Source organism: Leptosomus discolor, chromosome 3 (genome assembly GCF_034619465.1).
Source record: "Leptosomus discolor isolate bLepDis1 chromosome 3, bLepDis1.hap2, whole genome shotgun sequence".
NCBI classification, from domain to species: Eukaryota; Metazoa; Chordata; class Aves; order Leptosomiformes; family Leptosomidae; genus Leptosomus; species Leptosomus discolor.
The window spans coordinates 82,720,456-82,737,088 of NC_141393.1; the positions used below are offsets into that span (position 1 = coordinate 82,720,456).

Sequence of the window (16,633 nt, forward strand, 5' to 3'; positions counted from 1 at the left end):
TAGACTTGAATCCATTAACACCCATCATGGAGAAAAGATCCAGCTATTTATATGGCAGTCATTTTATTTATTTAAGTTCGGTTTCATAGGCTAAAACGAGCTCAACTCTTGGGGAAAAACATCTTGAGGATCTTATATCTTCAAAGCCTGGAACAATCACGAAGCAAACTAAACCAGTTTTCTGTAATTTCGGACAACTTTTAGGTCTGATAACTTTCCTTAATGTCTGTGCTACAGCTGCATCAACCCCTGTAAATGAAATAAAGAAACAATTCAAGGCATCTCTGACGCAGCCTGGTGGTTAAATGGTAATCAGCAGCTGGTGATTAAAACATACATATGACTCAAATCACAACTCCAAAGTCAGCATTTACCTTCCACTGTTCTCGTTAGCTAGGCACTTTACTTAATTGGTGCTGGAGTGCAAGTGTTACTAATTGGCCCAGGGATGGGAAGTGCTGCCGCCTCCCTGCCTGCCTCCCCCTCCCCGGGAAGCTCTGCGCACCTTTGCTGATGGCCTTGAGGTTGCTTTCTCAGGGCAGTGCAAGCATCTTCCATGGTTGCAGTGCTCAGGTAAGCAGTTGGTTTCCCACCTTCGAGAGGGAGCCCGCACTCCCCTGGGTGACTGCTGCCTGTTTGCTCTGGTCACAGGCACATCTCGCAGGCAGATCCACCTTTGGGCTTTGGACCTCCCTGACCTCCCTACGTAGCTGAGATGCACGCTGCTTTTCTTCTCCCCTCAATAATCTGCCTCCTGCTGACCACTGACGGCTTTATTAAGCCGTCAGCAGACACAAATTTTCCAGCCAACGTGCCTAGCTTGCGTACGGTGCTTGTGGAGGAGTTCCTGGCCCGTTAGGTCTGCAGGCAGCTTCGCAACACGAGGCACCTTCGTGTCTTCTCTGCAGGCTGCCCAGGTTTTACACGCCTTCTCTCTCAGGTGTTCCGTGATCCAGAGAAGCTTTTGCTTGTGGCTGTCCCCACAGAAAGCGGGTAGAGTGGTCCTCTGCTGGAGTAACATCCGCAGCTCTGCTGGTGCTCCAGACCGGTGGGGACGTGGTATCAGGGAGGAGGACAGGAGCGGGTGCTCAGCAAGGGTAGCCGCTGGCTTGGCTTCCTCTGCAAGCCCAGACAGCTTCTGCTGAGAGCACCCGATCAGCACCACGTCTCCTCAGAGGACTTTCTCTTGGTGTTTTGGTTTTGGAAGCTGCTGGAGGTGGTGGATTAACTGGAGATAGGTGACCACACAACAGGCTGGGTGATCCTGGTTTTTTTCCTGTGGTTTGGCCTTCTGCCTTAAATAACCCCATCTGATGGGTATATTTATTTAGTCTAACTGCCTGTGGCTGGTGTAGTCGCGTGTCATGTTGCCCCACTCGCGAGTTTGCTTGTCTGCTTCACGTCAGCACAAAACAATAAGTCTGTGTTCTTGGATTGGGAACCTTCTTATATAATGCCACAGCTCTGTTACTCCATCTTAAACAATTGTTTTCTTCTTCGGGGTCTTATGGCTCTTGAGCACGTAGCACCTGCACAGTAAAAACCACAGGGCTTCACAGGCAAAAGAAATCATTCTGCTATCAGCACATGGATGTTATGAAATGTTGCTGTGTTTATACGACGGTCGGTTTTCCAATATTAACTCAGCTGTTTCCCATTTATTTTTAAAATACCACATGGGTCCGGTCCTCCTTATAAAGCTAATTTTGCAGATCACTGGAGATAGAGCAACAAGGCCAAGAAAGGTGAAGCCTTACTGCTACACCTGGAGACTCTTGAGTGCCAAGTTTCAGCCTGAAGCCGTTTTAGCATCAAGTGGAAGACAGAGGAGCAAAAAGAAGTGTTAATAATTGTAAAGGGCGTGCTGCAGGCTCGCTCCAGTCTGCGTGCCAAAGCCTTAGATGGGATTTTGTGTGGGGAGGATGAGTCCCTTGGTTTCGGGAAGCTCTCTGGTCTGCATTGACAGCATAACCCATCAGCGTTCTCCAGGTGACACAAAGACTTGCCTTTGTCCCGTTCAACTTTAAACTGAGGCGCCTCCTTTAACAGTGTGCTTGTCCAAGGTGTCCTCTGTAAAGTGGCTGGAGAGTGAGGACATGCTAGAGAGAAAAGAGAAACCTCCAGAGACCAGATGAGTCCTGGATAAGATGGTGTCCCCAGTGTATCCCATGTACACCTACATCACCTTTGCTGCCAACCCATGGAGACTGGCTCTTGCCTTTTGGAACCTGGGCTTCGGTTTTAATGGGATCGCTCACAAATGCCATATAACTGCATCATGGAAAATGAGCGGGAGAAGGGGGCTTGGCTGGAGCATGTCTGCCCCCTCCCCTATTCCCTGAGGGCAGCACTGCTCTTAGCAAGGTGTGACAGCCGAAGTGAGGCTGCTGCAGTGAGGGTGAAGGAGTAGTCACCATCATGTCTCCTTTCTCTGCCGTGACCGGTGTAGTTTGGCAGAGCCCAAGAGTAGGGCCGCTAGAGTTGCTTCTGTTTATATGTGGTGCTGGAAGACAAGTACCGTGTCACCTGCTTTAGCTTCCCGTATTGCTTCTAGAAATGCTCAATTTGTCACGTTAAATAGATAAATGACCTGTGGGACATGCAAAAATCAGAGCTGTCTACCAGGTCTTCACTGTATCTTCCACGTTCGTTAATGCTTGCTGGTTAACCGCGGTGAGGAGGTTTCACCGGCCACGCAGATGCTGCTGCATGGGATCAGGTTCACAGGTTTCTGTGGATGAACACACATTTATATTGACATTCTGCAAGCTTTTGGTGAGCACTTGGTTGCGTGTAGGTCTTTCTTTTGGCTCACAAGGCACCAAGATGATGGCACTTGAACGTAACGAGCGTTAGCCGCTCTTAGGGATGGCCAATGACATGAGCCTCTCTAGAAACAGGTTCTGCTCTGGGCATCTCAGCAGCCCTCCCTGGGAAAGAGGAAACCTACTGAAGCTGCATTCCCTGCTGAAACGAGCTCACAACAGCAGCAGGCTCCTGGCCACGCATGCAGCGCTCTGTGGCGAGCAGCCAGCCGCCCAACATATCGATGTGAAAAGGTCTTTTAGCTCTGTAGCACCGTAGTTCAAAAATGGCAGGAGAACTAGTGCTCAGTAAAGCTGCGAAACTATAAAGAAAATGAACTTTTACTGATTTGGGGATTACTTTTTTCCCCTGACTGAAGAGGGGATTGGGGCAGAGCTGCCACCTCCGTGGCTGGTAGAGCCACGTCTTGTGTCCGAGCGGTGTGGAAGGAGAGAACATCGCTCCTCTGCTGGTGCTTTTTCCTGCTCAGAGCCGAGGGATGGGATTTGCAAAAGAAGATGTTACTGTGCAGAGCGACTGGGCTTAACATGCGTTTTGGACCCCTTGTCTTTCTCCCCTTGGCGTTTCCATGCAATGCGAGAGCGACTCACTGCCGCTTCACACCCCGTCCCCTCCAGACCACAAAGGTCTCTGGAGAGAGTTGGGGAACTGCGGTGGGCAGGGACACAAAGGACCCCACCATCCATCTTGCTAAAGGCTCATTAAGACACTTTAATTCATATGAACGCTATGTATTTCTGGTAGGTTTTTTAACTTTGTCAATGATGCGATATATCCTAAACAACTTTCTTTTAAACAGGTTGAAGCTATGAAGAGAGTACTAGGAAGTCTCAACCTCAATATAGTAGAGATGGTAGATGAAAACGCGACCTTGGATGGTGGAGATGTCTTATTTACAGGTATAGTGATGGAGATGTCTTATTTACAGGTATAGTGGTAGTGAATTTGCTGTTTATGTATTCTGACTGCCTCAAAGACCGCACGTTATCTGTCATCTGCGTAACAGTGTCATTCATGTGGTTTGTTAAATCAGTTGTTACTAAATCACGAAGGTAGCTGAGAGCTGAATTTTCAATGCAAGCCTCAACGTCCTGCCTGATGCCTGAATAAATGAAGTAGCAGTACAAAGAGCAGCACTGTGCATACAGATTTTATTTTCGCTTGTAAAGTGCCAGTGAGAAAAATGCTTTCGGTAGTCAGCTGCCTGCAGTTGTTTCATATTTCTTATTGCAAGCAGCGACATTCACCAGACTCATTTTCAGGACTTGTAAAATCTCGATGCGGACAATTGTCACTAGGTCAATGAATCAAATGCAAAAAATGCTTTTTTTTTTAGTTTATGGAGAAGGTGGTGGAGTTGCCTGCCAGATGTCATGTGCTAGACAACTTACATGCGTGGTTGACTTCAGAGATGAAGATACTGACTGTGTTTTTTATGTCATTAAACCCATTAGGCATTTTCTCACATCGGCTGCGCCCACGCTTGCTCCCCGCCTGTGCTGAATGAGCCTGTTTGTTTTGATCAGCATCACAGTAGCCTGGCTGCTTGCCTTCCTTCACCAAGGGGAAAAAGGAGGGTCTCAAAAGAGGCAGACCGGGAAGGGAGGCCTTTCTGAGGCAGGGCAGATCCAGCACTTGTTTTCTCTGGAGCAGGAGGATGCCGGCGGCTGCAGAGCTGCCTTGGAGACCTGAGGAAATCTCAGAGGGAGAGGGAAATGGTCAATCAGTGCTGTACTAATCCAGCCCAGCTGTTCTCTTTCCTGACTCAATGGCCATTGCAGAGCTTTAGAAGAGGAAGCTATTTATGCTTCTGGTGAAATGTGTCTTCTGGAAAAAGATAATTGCTTGAAATGATCAGCTCGCAGTTGCAGGTTGCATTCTTCGGTGCTGGATTTTCAGTTTTACTGCTCAACTTGAGAAAAGAAAGATAGGAAAAGATAGCCATGAGAGATTGCTTCAGAATGTCTCTAAAGCTGGCCTGTTTTTAACATGTTCTGGTGAAGGAGCTGATGTGGTGATTTTTTTTTTGGATGGCTTAAAAAAAAAAAAAAAAAGCTGAAATTGTTTTGCCCTTCATTTTCTGATTCCAGGCAGAGAATTTTTTGTGGGTCTTTCCAGGCGAACAAATCAACGTGGTGCAGAAATTCTGGCTGACACTTTCAAGGTTTGTAGATTCATTCATGCCGCAGGAAATACAAGCATCATCCAACAAACCAGTTTAAAAATTATACTGGCCAAGACGTTTGTCATACTCAAGTGCTTTATTTGGGACTTTGTAAAAAAAAAAAAAAAAAAAGCAAATGTTTCAAGTTAGTGAAAAGGTTTGAGCATCCTATAAAGTGACAGATGCTGAAGTTGGATCTGAAATGTGAGATCACTGCATAAAAGTAACTTGGATAGTGGGAGGCTGTTATTATTTGAAAGCATGTCAGCACTCACGTTCCTAATGTTCTCGTGTATTGGCAATGTGTTCTTATTGCTGGTCCCTGGAGAGGTTTTATGTACATACGGTTTAATTATGCATTTTAATGTATTTCTTTATGGTTGCAACAATAGTCATATTTGCAACATGTTCTGGATTTTACTCCAGTGCACCAGACAACACAGGCTGGTCCAGAGGGGTATGTCGTACCTAAACAGTTGACCCTGTGCCCTGGGATATGTTGCTGTTGTGAATTTGCAGAGAGTAAAATTAATTATGGAACGTCTCAACATACTTAGGGAACTAGGACAATTAAAAAAAATTTATAACAACGATTTCTTTGCTCCCATGCAGGATTATGCGGTCTCCACGGTCCCTGTTCATGATTCTTTGCATCTGAAGAGCTTTTGCAGCATGGCTGGACCAAACTTGATCGCTATCGGATCAAGTGAAGCTGCACAGAAAGCCCTCAAGGTAAAGCACGTAAGAAAATTTTCTAAACAACAAACTTGGGGGTGGGTTTTTTTTTGTTTTCACCTCTGCCTGAGGATGTTGGAATTTTAAAATAGATATAGATCAATGAAAGAGGAAATCAGTACCTCTCAGGGTCTGCTGTATGGGCAAACCATAAAGAATGTTTCTATCAGGCAAGATGATATCAAGTGATGTTAATTTAGCTTTAGTTATCTTCAGGAAGGCAATGGATTACACAGGTTATTACTTACAGCTTTGTTGACTAAAAGGTGATAATTTGATGATAGGAGGGAGGAAGGAGAGATCATCAGAGCAGACGATGTTGCCATGAGGAAACAGGGATTTTAAAATTGCTAGAGGGGAAGTAAAAGCTTTGGCATGAAGGAGAGAGAGGGGTCTGATCCCTGTTGAGAAGGTGACCCGTGGACACATTTTGCAGCGTGGACTTGCTGGGTAAAACCAGTTAGTAACGCCGTAGGGACCGGAGTGCAGGACTCCCCATCCCTCCTTCCTCCATCACCTGGCTGCAAAGTTCCTTCCTGGTCACGTTTTTTTCCTTTCTGGTCCCACGAGGGTCTCGTAACAGCGTGGCTTCAACAGAAAGAAGGGAGAGTCGTCTCACCCCAGCCTGGCCGGCAGTTTGAGTCTCTGAACGTTTTCCTTTGAAGCGGGAGGTGTGGGTTTGAACCCTGCGGCTAAGAGGCCTCGTGAGTCTGGGTCTCTCTTCGCTGGCAGGCTGGCAAACCGGTAACCCGTGGTGTAGCAGGTCAGCGCCGTGCTACCACCGTCATCCTCGATGATGAGAAATGTTTGTTGCTGCTGTGGTTTGCGCCGGGCTCGGTGGCTTTTCCCGCCTGTTGGGTGTGTTCAGAGCAAATCTACCAAATTATGCTTTTTCAGAGGTGTGGGCACAGAGACCCCTGAGGCCCTGAATCTCATTATGCATGTAGGCCATGAGCCGGCTCACCTGAGAGATCAACATCTCCGCTCCTGCACCGTAGCACAGCTGCAGGTGCTGGCGCTTTGCAGCACAAACTTTGGCTGGGGCACCAGAACGGCCAAGTGCAACTGAGACTTGAGCTTGAGGGCGTTTGTCCCTCTTGAATGAATTAGGACCTGCCATCCTGCACGCTTTGATTTGAGATGCAGGCAAGCCAGAGCATGTCTGAAAGCATTACAGCTAAGTGTCTTGGGCATTTTTATCGGGACTTGCCTTCAAAGGTTAATCCAAAATTTACTTCTCATCGACGGCAGCAAGTCCTAAATTTTCAGCTTATGATTTTACCGATTCTTTTGCCAGCAAGAACCTAAGTGCAGGCTTTGCTCTTTGGCTTGGCAGAAGCCTCCTTGATGCGACATGGTCACTAACGCACGGAGGAAGCTAGCTGAGTGCCCCGTATAATGAATGAGGAGGGGTGGAGATCGCTCTGCTGCGCTAGTGAGAAAACTCTGACATCTGCTCGGTTTAAATGCAACGTGCACATCCTGGCTTGTATCTCTTGCCCTGATTCTAAAGCAGGAATTATTTTTAAGAGCAGCACCTTTGTCGGTCCCCAGGGCTTCTGATCTGAATCTGTGCCAGGCTGTTTACAACAGAAACGGTGTGTAGCTCTGCGATCAACATCCCTGGCCCCCAAAGAGTTTAGGAACCCATCCTGCATGTCTTAGACACCTCCTCAGCTTCAGTAAGCCAGTGATATTTATTACTTTAAAACACCCTTAAATATTTGCAAGGTGGAGGCCTGAGAGACTTCTTGTCCTTACTGCCACGCTGCGATATTTCATTGCACATTTGCTTTTCAGATCTCAGGCATTTTCCGCCTGGGTGCAGTCCTAGGGCTTTTCATTTCCCAGCAGCATCATTTTTACTATCAGAGCTTAGCAGAGATGTGGTGGGTGTTTTTTGTTTTTTTTTTTTTTTCTTTTTTATCTTGTGACAGTTCAAGATTTAAAATGCCCCGGTCCCCAGCTAAAATAAAACTAACATTTCAAATCTCAGAATCTCCCCTCCTGAACGTGGGTTGAATTATGGAGGCCAGGAAAGTGCAGTCCTGGCTGGCTTAGACTTGCGGCCTGGCAGCAATTAAGGGAATAGGATAGGAGCCTGATTGCTCCGTGGGAGTTTAGCGGAGCTGTTAAACAAGAGGATGGTCCCCTGGCTTCCCACATAGTTTGGAGTGGCTTTAAGTTTGCTCATTCATTTGAGCAAGCTGTCGAAGTGACTCTCTTATTAGAAATCACTACATGAAGCTCTGGGAGCACGTTGCCAGCTTATCCCCCGTGTCTTGTCCCCTGAGAAACTTAGGACAGAAGGGTTTGGTTGTAAAGATCTGATGTTCCTGACGCCGTGAGATCGATTCGGTCTGCAATGGGAAGCGCCCTGCGTCTTTCCCTGTGAAATATCCACTATCCCAAATATTCAGGCTCAGGCTCGAAACACATCGTCAGCCTGATGAAGTTTGCAGATATCCAGACAGCCCTACACTTGTGTGGAGTGTTTATAAACATGAGCAAAATTCAAGTACAATACTGGTTGCTCAGAGCTGCAATTTGAACTTGAGCCAGGACTAATCTGAGAACTCATCAGTTTGATTAAAGCCTTTTGCACAGCTCGGCTAATCGTGTTGCAGTGCCTCAATTTAGCTATTGTAGCCAAAAATATTTTTTAGATAAGCTGATTAAATGTTGCTGGTGACTAGCTGGCAGGTAAAGACCGGCATTAATCAAGGTACAGTAAAAAGCAGATACATTTTTAAAAGAATAGGGTCGTTAACAAGATAATCTCGCAGTTTTGGGTTGTTGGTGGATATCTTTTGAAAAATAAGTCGACTATGTCAGTCTGCAGCGTGTTTCTCTGCACTGGACATTTAGCAGCACGTTTGCACGTGTGTGATGGCCACGTTGGCTTGCACCCTCCAGCTGAGGTTAGGGGCTCCGGCCCGGAGCGGTGGGTTCACGCTGTAGCACGTGCCCTTCTCGCGCTTCTGGCGAGCTGACAAGTTACATCAGGCAACCACGTCGCAGACGGAGCGACATATGAAGTTACCCGGAGTGTGTTTCTTGCTCAGTGTGTCGGATCCAGCTCTGCTCTCATCCTGGGGAACCTCTAGCTGTTCCTCCAGGAGTCTAAAACTCTTCAGAGAAATTATTGGAAAACAAATAGGTGAAGTGTCCATCTTGGAAGTGACGGAGTTGGCGGTGCTGCTTATCGCTAGCTTCCTCTAACATTTGCGTTCTTGCTTCTTGACCTCAGCGATTTCTTTGTATTTGTTCACTTGCTTCCAAAGGAAAAAAGAAAAAACCCTTCAGCTGGTAATCAGCTTCTTGCAGTCTGGTGGAAATGCAAGAGGATCTCTCTGAGGCACTGATGCTCAGCACTAAAAGCTGCTCCCTGGATTTCACCAGATCACCCGCGCTATAGCAGCGCTGTCAGCTGCTCCTCTCGTTACCCATCGCCGTCTGTGTGGCAGTACGGTCCCCTGAGCTTCTACCGAGTCATTTGCCTGGCACAGCCCAGCATACCGCTCCTTTGTTGTGATAGCTTGTTATTTTAAACCTCTCCTTTGTTGTTGCCATTTCTGGTGTCTGGAAATGCGATCATACAAGCAAGATGATTAAGCAGTCTTTAACCATCTCTGGTAGTTGAGTCGTTTTCATTCTGTAGCGTGTCTTGTTAGGCAGCAAGTGAACTGCAACATCGTGCTGTGCAAATGTTTTATATTTAAAATAGGATTTATCTTCCCGCTAACGGTCTTGTTTGAAAGAGAAATTTTTCTTGATTGTTCTTACTGGTGCAACTCGTACAATACTTTAAAAAACAGAAAAAGAAACTGCATCTGGTGCTCACATATGGCAGAGTGCAATCGATCATGGCTTTAGTGCGGTGTGTGTCATGTAAAGCGCTGCAAGCGAGCTGGGAAATGAGCGCACAGAGTTTGGGATTATAAAGCGCATGCTAGAAGCAGATAATAAATCAGAAGTGACATTTTAACCATGAAATCCTCTTGAGGCTCTGGCAAGTATAGAATATTTATTTGGGCTGCAGCTGAAAAGTGGCACTTGAGGAGACTGGGTGAAAGAGAGAGGCAAATTAACTGCAGAAAGTATCGGGGCCGGTAGTGGCTATCACATCTGAGACTAACTTCCCGCCGCTGTTTTCAGCCTGCGTTTAATTCCTTCTTGTAGTTCAGCCCGGTCATAATTCCGTGCGCATAATTCCATAGTTGAACATTTGCCATGGCTGTTAAGCCAGTAAAGCCTGGGATTATTTTTCTCTTCCCTCGGTGAGGCCAGGATTTCCTCCAAACATGTCACCTTTGGGCCCTGATCCTGCGCTGCTGGAGTCGCTGACCTTTGCCGTGAGTGTGAAGGAGGATAATTCAGGCTGTGACAGTGCTGGCCCCGGCGTAGGGGGGTGACGGGGCAGGGCTGCGGGCGCGTGCTCTTTTACACCGCTTTTTTCCCCAACGAGAGACTCAGCCCTGGGGTCTGGTTGGGAGAGCAGAGGAGGAGGAACTGGCCCGGGACATAATGCAGTTCAGGGTCCAGCAGCAAGGGCAAACACTAGGCAAGATGACGGTGGGAACCCTGACGCAGCATCTGTTCCGCCCTCCTTTCTGTACTCTCTCGCTCTACACTAAATCCTGAAAAGCCACATTTCTGTCCTTTGGCTGTTTGTCTTGGCCGGTACGGAGCACAAATCCCCTCCGGATTCTGTGATGAGCGAGGGCTTGGACAGCGACAGACGATGGTGGGCAGAGTCCTCGGTTGAAGCAGCTTTGTCTGTGGTCAAACCCTTCTTTACCACCCTTTGGATAACTCCGTAGCCATCCCAAAGCATCTGAGGGTTGCACGTGTTGTTCCCAGGTTTGGCAAGCTCAGCTGTTCCCTCGCAAGCAGCGTGTGTTTGTAGCGAGCGCCTGCTGATGGAGTTGTTCTCTCACCCGTCGGGGAACGAGGTTGTCCTTCGGGTAGGTTCTGATGGCGGGCAGCCTCCAAAGGACCAGCCCCAGGGTCTCCCCACGGGACTGGTCGAGAAAGCCTTGGTGTGAACCGGCTGCTCTGGGGTCACCCTGGCTGCCTGGGGATGGCTGATGGATCTCAGAAGGGAGCAGAGGACCTGAAAGGAAGGTGGGAAACCCGGCGTGGTGCCTTGAGGTGAGGGCTGCCACCTGGAGAGCCCTCATCCCACCACATGGCCTGAGCATAATCCCCGTGGCCAGCTGCGTCTGGAGCATTCCCTCCGAGATCTGGGCTAAAAGAGCGGCACGTGAAACCCGTGGGATTTCAGTCGGTCGTTTCAGAGGAAGGGGTGCGATTACAGAGGCGGCGTGGCCGTGGCGGGCGCCAGGGCTGAGAGCATTGCCAGGCGGGGTGCGAGGCAGAGCAGGTAACGCAGCGGAGCTTGTAACCCCTCCTGTCCCCTGGACAGACCTGCCCCAGCAGGACCCGCAGCGGTGGTGACGTCTGCACTTGGTATCCCAGGCTCCGACCTCGTTAGTCGGTGGGATTTCGTTATGGTCAGGAGCGTATCGGAGTATGTACAGCAGTGACTTCAGCGAATACCTTTCTTCTTTTTCGTGCTTTTGATAAAAGGTTGGACACGATTGCTCTGCCTTGTTCTTGACTCTCCCATTCAATATCTTCTGTTGGGAGTGGAGCTGCTCATTCATCCCCTAAATTATTCCCTGAAGCACGCTATTGCAAAGGCAGCTGTTTTGACAGAGGTCAAGGGAGGCTTATCGAAACCACATCTTAAGGATAAAATAGAAAGGAGCCTCTTTGGGGCAACTAGGCCCTTGGTCTGCCTCCAAAGCTATGATCAGAGCGGTGCTTTTAAAGGCTTGGGCGCAAGGAGTTTGTTCTAGCAGTGGCAGGTGCCCCCATTCCTGTGATTAAATGCCTTTTGTTCTTATTCCATCTTGTAGAACTGAAGTCCTTGCAGTGTGCCAGCTTTAAAAAGCCCAGTACTGTTTCCCTGCATGAGAGCAGGGCTGTAGTGCCTGCGTAAAGCTGAGGGATTCCCAGCTCTGCCACTGAAGTGCCTCCAGAATGGGCACCTCAGGGAAAATTTCGTCTCTCTGGTGTTCTTAGAAAGCAGCCCGTACCCCCCTGGGCAGCACGGAAAGGCTCAGCTAAATCTGCTCTCCCTGTGTAGTGTCTGTCTTTTCTAGTAATGCACAGGTTTGCAGGAAAACATTATCTCTTCTTCCTTAAGAATTCATCATTGGTGCCTCTGCTTATTCCCCACATGAAGTCATAATCCTCTATTTACGATATCACAATGGGTTGCTGTGGAAATGATTACTAATATTAATAACCCAAAGAGGATGACATCAGGTAGGGAATTAGCAGAAAGCGCAGATGAATGCTGACTTTTCTATAATGCAGCAACAAAGGTTAGTGAAATCCAGAGAACAGTTGACAACTTGCCCCTAAAAATAAAAGTTTAAAAAAAATGAGGCTTCGCTGCTCTCAGCCGTATAGATAGGAAAATTAGTCAATGTATAAAATTCTTTCCTTTAGCTCCTTCTGATTTTCCATTACTTTATGAATTAGGGGTGTAGCCCATCTCAGAGGACGCGGGTCTTCACTGAGTAGCAGAGGACCTGCTACTTTAAAAAAAGCAGCTAGTTGTGTTTGTCTTTTAGTTAAAAGGTCAGATGTTGTGATAAACGTACTGCGCTTAACTGTCAGTGCTGCTCAGTTTGCATATATGCAGAAGAATCTCGTCTTTTGGAAGATACAGACTCAAAAGTATATATTTATAGAATAGAGACTGTTGTATTAGTCTATTTTGTTTGTTTTTTTTTTTTAAAGGGTGAGGAAAGCGTCCCTTTCAATACGTATTTGTCATTACCAGTGAGGCTGTCAGCCACAGCAGCTGGGTCAGAGGCTGACTGAGAAGATGTCATTTGACTTGCGTAAATGGGGACTCGTGTTTCTGTTCCTTTGCTGCTTTTTATTTTTTTCCCTTTGACTATTCTCTCCCTGGGTTCCTGTTCCAAAAGACAGGATGTTCGTCCTCCCACCGCGTAACCAACACCACACGTAAGCCGCTTCCTTTTCCCCTCCTCGGGTCGTGGGTTTCCCTTTGCAGCGCTCCTCGGGCAGAGCGGGCGGGCAGGTGACGGCGTGGCCGCCGCGGCACGAGGGGGTTCAGCGGGGCAGAGCCCCACCGGTGCCCCCGCGGACGCCGCGCGGTGCCCGTCACGCTTGCGGTGATGCAAAAGGGATCCTGCGCCAGGAAAAGCCGAGGAGCGGGGCGGGAGAGGTTGCTTCCACCACTCTGCCTTCTGGAAAACATGACTGAGAAGGGTGCAGCGGGGAGGAAAAGCCCAAAGCCCGGCTGCTGAGGGCGTGGGTGGTAGGTGGAAATTAAAGTGATGCTCTGGCTGCGTATGGGCTAAGAAATTCAATGTGTCGGCCGTGGCAGACTGGGGCATTGCTGGTTTGCATCCACAGGGTCTGTGCTGTCCTGTCCTATATCTCTACCCGACCACAAGAAGCCTTAGATCGTTCTCCTGTGATTTACGCTGCTCCAAGCGGCTGTCTTGTCCCCTTCCTACCGAGCCCAGCCCGCTGTTGTCTCTCCCGCCTCTCTGCGTTTCAGGGGTGACATTCCTGATAGACCTTGACATCCAAGCAAGATCTCCGGCTTTTCCAGCTCTGCTCTTCTGTCCCCTCAGGTCAGCCTGGCCAGCTGTCTGTGGTCGCTGCTGGTACCAGTGCGTCTCAAGGAGACTGAGCAGCTGTTGAGCCGTGCGGTTGGTATGGCAGGCTGAGGGCCTGCACCCAGGCGGGTACCACCGCGGCGCAGCTCGCCAGCCCCACTCTGTCCTCCACGTTCCTGTGTTGAACCCTAAGGCTGCTGCTTTCTCTCCCCGGTGCCAATTGTTTCTCCAAATATGAAGAAGCAAGGAAGGAACTTCACAGAGACGGGGCAATAATAAAACAATGAACGAAATTCAGCGTAGATCAGTGTGAAGTGCGGCACAGGCAGGGAGAACGACAAGGCGGACGTCGTGTACGAAGTAATGTGCTCTGACTGATCATTACCACGGAAATAAGATCCTGGGCTTGTTGGAATTGCCAGCTCGGCTGGAGACCGCATGGAGAACATCATTATGCCACCGATTAAAGCTGTGGCGCATCTGCACGTTGGCTGTCGTGTGCGCTTCGCGTGCGCGGTCCCTTCATTCCAGAAAAGGTAGAGTAGAACAGAAAAATGCAGTAAGGATGGACAGAAACCTGGAATAGCTTGCCTAAGCAGACCAACTAAGCAAGCCATGACTATAACCTGAAAAACAGACAGCTAAGGTGGGATCATAGGTGTCTGTAAAATCAGGAATGATGCGGAGAAGGCAACTGGGGATCAATTGTTTGCTCTGTCTTCCAGTGCAAGAACCAGGGGAGCTCTAAAGGCAAGTTCAAAAAAAAGGAAAGGAAGAGAAGTGCTTCCTCGCACAGTGCGTGTCTGAACTCCGAAGCTGCCTTGCTGCAGGTTCAAAAAGCAAAGTGGACAGACTTCTGGGGCGGTGCAGTAGGTGGTATCGCCCTGTATGACAGGTGGTGAGTTGAGGTTCCTGGGAACCACACACCAAATCTTGGTCGCCTCCAGTGGCTGTCTTAGGATCCAGACGTGGGATATCATCACTGCTCACATGGGCCTGCAGACCCCCATCATGCAGCACTATAAAAGAAGCTCTTCCAGGTTCTGCAAGCATTAAAAAATGGCAGATTTGGTAATCAGCAGTATTTTCTGGGTAGCAAGCAATAATTTACCTTTCCCTCTCAGTCCTCCCTCCAGATGGCAATGTGCTGGCCAGGTGCCTGTCCTCATCTTTTGCCTTAAGGGCAAAAGGGCAAAAAAAAAATTAAGGGCTTAAGCCTGATGTTGTTCCCAGACAAGTAATCCGTCCTCCAAGCTGAAGAGAAGCGTGCTGTCCTACCAAACTCCCAGCCAACCTGGGGGGCTGTGGCTGCCTGTCGCTGAGCTGCTCGTCAGTGTTGGTTGCCCTGCACCACAAAAGTGCTTCATTTTCATCGTTGTGGGCAAAATCTTGATGTAGCTTAATCTTTTCGCACGACTTTTAATCCCTTGGATTGAAATATTCTCATTTGCTCTGTACCTCAGGCCAAATGTTACTTGAGCATCAGTGTCAAACGGGCCAAAGTTTAATGCGCTTGGAAAGAACGGGTAGAGATGGAAAAAAATGTCATAAACGGCTTTGAGTCAATAGTGGGGTTTTTTAAGAATACTGTGACTTGAAGGATTTAGGAAAGGGTAGGTGAAATCTGGCGAGGGAATGATCCTGTGGGCGCAGGGTGACATGCATGTGACGGCCTTAGGTTTGATTTTTTTCTTTTAAACGCTGGGGACCAGGGGGAGCAGAGGCTGATCAAAAGGAAAATCAGGCCCTGAAAAATCTGCGCTTCTGCTTCTCTTGTCAACGTGACGGGCAGTTTTCAGCGTCGGAGCGCGTGGGTTCGGTGCTGCAGCGTTCAAGCGGAACACGGGCTGTCGGTTTGGGTTTGCTCGCGGGGCGTTGGAGACCCGAGGGCGCGTTGCCGGTGCGGTGGGTTTGGTCGCTGTCTGTCCCGCAGCAAGCTGGATACCAGTAAGTCCTGGATGGCAGTGGGGCTCCGACTGGGGCCTTCCTCACGGAGGGGAAAAATCTGTGACGAGGCTTGGCCTGTTATAAAAGCGCCTGCGGTCATCTTGACTCCGTCAGTGATCATGGGCCCTGAACGCGTCCGCGTTTTTCCTTCGTGCATAATGCTGCTTCATATTTAGGATTATTTAGCTTATCCATTACCTCAGTTTCTGAGGACACACTGTAAAAAAAAAAAAACACCAACAAAACCAACTATAGACAAGGCATTTTAGGCTATGGGAATGACTTCAACGTGAGGAAAGCATGACTAAGGGCTGAGAGAATGCGCAGTGAAAATCACCCTCTTCAGGCTGAAGAAAATTCCCAGAAAAACCAGGCATGCGGGAAATGCCTGGCTCTTAACGTAGCGGGTCGGACAACGTTTGTGGGCAGAAAGCCAGCCCTCCGCCAGCGCATTGTGCGAGCACTGTAGTCCTTGTAGACTTGTCATTTCCCCAAAAATAGACACTTTTGGGGTGTATCTGATAGAAAATACAATCAAAGGACCTTGCTTTTCTCTCTCTCTGTCCCGGAGACCTATCTGGTCAGGCACATGTGCTTAATGACTTTACATAATTCGAATATGGAAAACCCCAGGGGTCTTTAAAGTAACCTGGTGGCGTCGTATCGGTGCCTTTCTGCTGCATCCACAGCCTCCCTGTGGGGCAGGTTTGGGCTGCTGTGGCCTGGGTGCGCTCTCAAGAAAGTGGTTTTTGAAATGTTACTTGAACAAGCGATGAAAGCTTGCAAAATATGATCTCCTTCTCCTCTTCAGAGCCGAGGAAGAGAGTAATCTCATGTTGTCAAACCTCCAGTTACTAATAAATCCTTTCTTGCGGTGCTGTTCGACCTAGCTGATGTCCCCGTCCCACTGGCGCAGCGGGGCGCTCAAACTCCTGTGCTGCTTCATCTCACTTCCCCACTCATTTTTGGTTTTCCTCATTTATTTCTGAATTCATTCAGCCACCACTTTGGTGCTTTTTAATCTTGGAAACAATCCTCCTAACGTGCCCTCGCCGTCCTGTTCCGCGCTCCCCAAAGCTGGCTCCCGAGGCACAGCCAGAGCCCTGCCACTTGTCCTTCGTTTCTGCTTCCTGCTGCTGTTCTCCCTTCGGCCTTTTGCAGGAGCAAACGAGTGGGAGATGCGTCCGTGCCCTTCTGCTTGAGAATTCATTCGTAATTTCGTACGGAAATGTTTCACAGTCGTTCACAATGCATTGCTGATGAGTGAGCTGTCCCTACAGAAAACATACAG

The 16,633-nt window shown here is 48.6% G+C and overlaps 1 protein-coding gene across 1 annotated transcript in view; it reads left to right on the plus strand.

The window, feature by feature from the left end:
* Positions 1 to 16,633, plus strand: part of DDAH1 (dimethylarginine dimethylaminohydrolase 1) — a 56,626-nt gene that overhangs the window by 37,505 nt on the left and 2,488 nt on the right. The window contains exons 2-4 of the mRNA XM_086463312.1: positions 3,626 to 3,725; positions 4,917 to 4,990; positions 5,603 to 5,722. Of these exons, the coding sequence (XP_086319438.1) occupies positions 3,626 to 3,725; positions 4,917 to 4,990; positions 5,603 to 5,722 (294 nt within the window). The remainder of the gene's footprint in view (positions 1 to 3,625; positions 3,726 to 4,916; positions 4,991 to 5,602; positions 5,723 to 16,633) is intronic.